We start from the raw sequence: 3,678 nt of genomic DNA, 5'->3' as shown, positions 1-3,678 counted from the left end.
CCCTCCTTCCCTCCCTTCCTGCCTTCCTCCCTCCCTCCTTTCCTCCCTTTCCTTCCTTCTTCCTCCTTTGCTTCCCTTCCTTCTTCCCTCCCTACCTCCTTTCCTTCCTTCTTCCCTTCCTTCCTTCCTTACTTCCTTACTTTAGGTGCAAATGACATAACTAGTAAGGCCTGCTTTCATCCATCCATCAATCATAAATCAATCTATGACAGCAGGTGTACTTACTTCCAGAGTCGTGTCATAACTTCACGATTAAAACAAACACATGAACGTCGTCGAGGAGCCAAACCTTCACTCTCACACCAGATAAATGCTCTCCTGTAACTTTCCTGCCGTGGAAATGTGAGAAGCTACTTATAGTCTAGTTCACAGATGATCTGATGCAATTCACACATGTCGGGATTTCATGCTACCGGCGCTGTTCAAACATTCATTCAGTCGTCCCGTCAGGCCGTGACAAGTCGCATGCCTCCACGCTATTGGAGCAGAACCGATGACATCACCCTTAAACAGACAACGTGCACAAGGAGATACAGACTCTTTAACCTTCCTGTTGTCATCCCAGGTCCTTCCTCTGTCCTTCCTTCCTTCCTTCCTTCCTTCCTTCCTTCCTTCATCTGTCCTTCCTTCCTTCATCTGTCCTTCCTTCCTTCCTTCCTTAGACCTAAGTTCAGCTGTTAGGGTAAATGTTCCCTCTTTCTTCCTTCCTTTAATCTGTTCTTCCTTCCTTCCTTCCTTCCTCCCTCCTTCCCTCCCTTCCTCCCTCCCTCCCTCCCTCCTTTCCATCCTTCTTCCTCCCTCCTTCCTTTCCTTCCTTCTTCCTCCCTCCTTTCCTTCCTTTCCTTCCTTCTTCCTTCCTTTCCTTCCTTCTTCCTCCCTCTCTTCCTTCCTTTCCTTCCTTCTTCCCTCCTTTCCTTCCTTCCTTCCTCCCTCCCTCCCTCCCTCCTTCCTTTCATTCCTTCTTCCTCCCCTCCTTCAACTCCTCCCTCCTTTCCTTCCTTTTTCCCTCCTTTCCTTCCTTCTTTCCTTCCTTCCTTCCTTTAGGTGCAAATGATATAACTAGTAAGGCCTGTTTAAGGGTTAAAATAACAGCCCAGCAGCACTAAGCTCTAATCTCTGCCATCATGTCCTTTATCATCATTATTATCATTATTATTATTATTATTATTATTATTACATTATTCCATCAGTATGCACCCTTCAAATAATCTATTCTGTTGATGGCTTTTAAAGTTAATGCCGTCACTACATGAGATAAGGTTTGCCGGAGGTCGACACACACCTTTCCTCCTCTTCTTTCTTCTTCTTCTTCTGTATTTGGAGGACTGTTAATCCTTTATAGGACACTCATTGAAAGGAAGGGAGGAAGGAAGGAAGGATGGAAGGAAGGAAGGAAGGAAGGGAAGGAGGGAGGAAGGAAAGGAAGGAAGGTAGGGGAGAGGAAAGAAAGAGACAAGGAGGGGAAGGAGGAAGGGAAGGAAGAAGGAAGGAAGGAAGAAGAAAGGGGGATGGAGGAAGGAAAGAAGGAAGAGAGGAGAGAAGGAGGGAGGGAGGAAGAACAGATGGAAGGAAGGAAAGGAAGGAAGGAAGGACGGAGGAAGGAAAGAAGGAAGGGAGGAGAGAAGGAGGGAGGGAGGAAAGACAGATGGAAGGAAGGAAAGGAAGGAAGGACGGAGGAAATAAGGAACGAGGGAGGGAGAAAGGAAAAGAGGAAGGGAAGAAAGAAGGCAGGGAGGAAGGAAAGGAAGGAAAAAAGGAAGGAAGGAAGGAAGGAAGGAAGGAAAGAAGGAAGGATATTTTGGGATATTTACAGTGCCCCTTTATTCTGAAAATGTTAAGATTTAAGTGGAAAATTAAGGCACACATTTTAAATTATTCACATTTTCCCCTTGTATTACTCTACTAGTCTTTATTTATGTAGCGCCAAATTACAATAAAAGTCATCTCTAAGGAAGAGGAGGAGAGAGAGGAAGGAGAGGAGAGAGAGGAAGAGGAGGAGAGAGGAGGGAGAGGAGACAAAGGAAGGATAGAGGAGAGAGGAAGGAGAGGAGAGGAGAGGAAGGAGAGGAGAGAGAAGCACATTGAAGGTCCGGGACTGGAATCTGTCATCCGGACGTCTCCAGGCCCAGATTACCTGTGAGACCAGAAAGCACAGACAACTCCGGGGAAGAAGTTTAGCTTATTGAAGCATTAATAGAACATGAATGTTAATGGATATAGATGGATGGATAGAGAGAGAGAGGGAGGAGGAGAGAGCAGCCCAGTGCATCATGGGAGTCCCCCTGCAGTCTAAGCCTATAGCAGCATAAACTAGGAGCTGGAACCCTTAACCCCAACTAGAAGCTTTATCACAAAGGAAAGAGAAAGTAGAATTGAAGAGAAGAGGGAGAAATAATGGAGTGGAGACAGGAATCAAAGAGCCCAGTGCATCATGGGAAGTCTCCTCCAGCAGTCTAAGCCTATAGCAGCATAAACTAGGAGATTAATAGATTAATAGAATAATAAATAGACACCTTACAGAAATTACAATGTGCTGTTTCATTTTGAAGTCCTGGTGTTGCAAAGGTGAAGTAACAGAAAAATAAATTACATTTTAATTGAAATTGTCATGTTTAAACTGTTCGGTGCAAACTTCGAGAGCAGAAGATTCAGTTCATGGTGTTTTTATCATATCTCCTAACAGAAACACTGATTTCTTGCCTTCTTCTGAATTTGAGTCTTCGTCTGGTTTTTCATGGCCGCGGTACAAGAGGATGTGTCAGAGGTAGCACTGGGCAATATATTGAAATTATATTGATATCGTGATATGAGACTAGATATATCGTTTTAGATTTTGGATATCGTAATATCGCGATGTCATCAGAATCGTCTTTTCCTGGTATTAAAGCTGCAAAATATATCATTTTTCTGAATTTACCAGATTGTTCAATAGCTGTTCTGTTATTTACCTTTTACCCTCTTTGTCATTATATCCACATTACTGATGATTATTTATCAAACATTTCATAGTGTAAATATCTTGTTAAAGCATCGACAGCCGTCTCTATAATATTGTTGTAATATCGATATCGAGGTATTTGGTCTAAAATATCATGAAAGTTGATTTCATCCACACCGCCCAGCTCTAGTCAGAGGTTTGTTTCTCCATCGTTGAACATGGGAAGAGCGACGGCAGCACACACACACACACACACACACACACACACACACACACACACACACACACACACACACACACACACACCTGCTTGTTTAAACCTTCCTCACCACGGTCGTAGTCTGGAGTTCTGAGCAGCTTCGACATTTTTGACCGAATGTGTTCAAACATTTTGTAGCTTCGGCCTCCAGATGTTTTATTCTTCCTGTCTTTGACCTTTTCTGCTCCACTTTTATCCATTTGGACAGACTCGTGTTATTTTCAAGTCAACCTCCACTCTGTCTGTCTCGATCTCTGACATCACACGGACGGATGGGGGGGGGGGGGGCATCTCCTGCACCTCCTGCACCTACCTTACAGTATTGGTAGCCTATCGACAGGCTGATGTGTAAGCCCCAATCAAACGAGCTGCTCCAACATCAAGTCATCAAGGCGGCCATGTTTTTCCCACAATGCTGCTGGCCATATGTCCTAACTGAGATTTGACAGAATTGGTTTCCCACATGTGTGATATTTTAATT

The 3,678-nt window shown here is 44.1% G+C and overlaps 1 protein-coding gene across 1 annotated transcript in view; it reads right to left on the bottom strand.

The window, feature by feature from the left end:
* Positions 1 to 387: 387 nt before the first annotated feature.
* LOC128375784 (E3 ubiquitin/ISG15 ligase TRIM25-like) overlaps positions 388 to 3,678 on the bottom strand; it is a 10,379-nt gene continuing 7,088 nt past the window's right edge. The window contains exon 2 of the mRNA XM_053336202.1: positions 388 to 504. Within this exon, the coding sequence (XP_053192177.1) occupies positions 388 to 504 (117 nt within the window). The remainder of the gene's footprint in view (positions 505 to 3,678) is intronic.

Source organism: Scomber japonicus, chromosome 16 (assembly GCF_027409825.1).
Source record: "Scomber japonicus isolate fScoJap1 chromosome 16, fScoJap1.pri, whole genome shotgun sequence".
NCBI classification, from domain to species: domain Eukaryota; kingdom Metazoa; phylum Chordata; class Actinopteri; order Scombriformes; family Scombridae; genus Scomber; species Scomber japonicus.
Note: the sequence above shows the minus strand (reverse complement) of the source record. Positions and strands in the feature narration are given on the sequence as shown.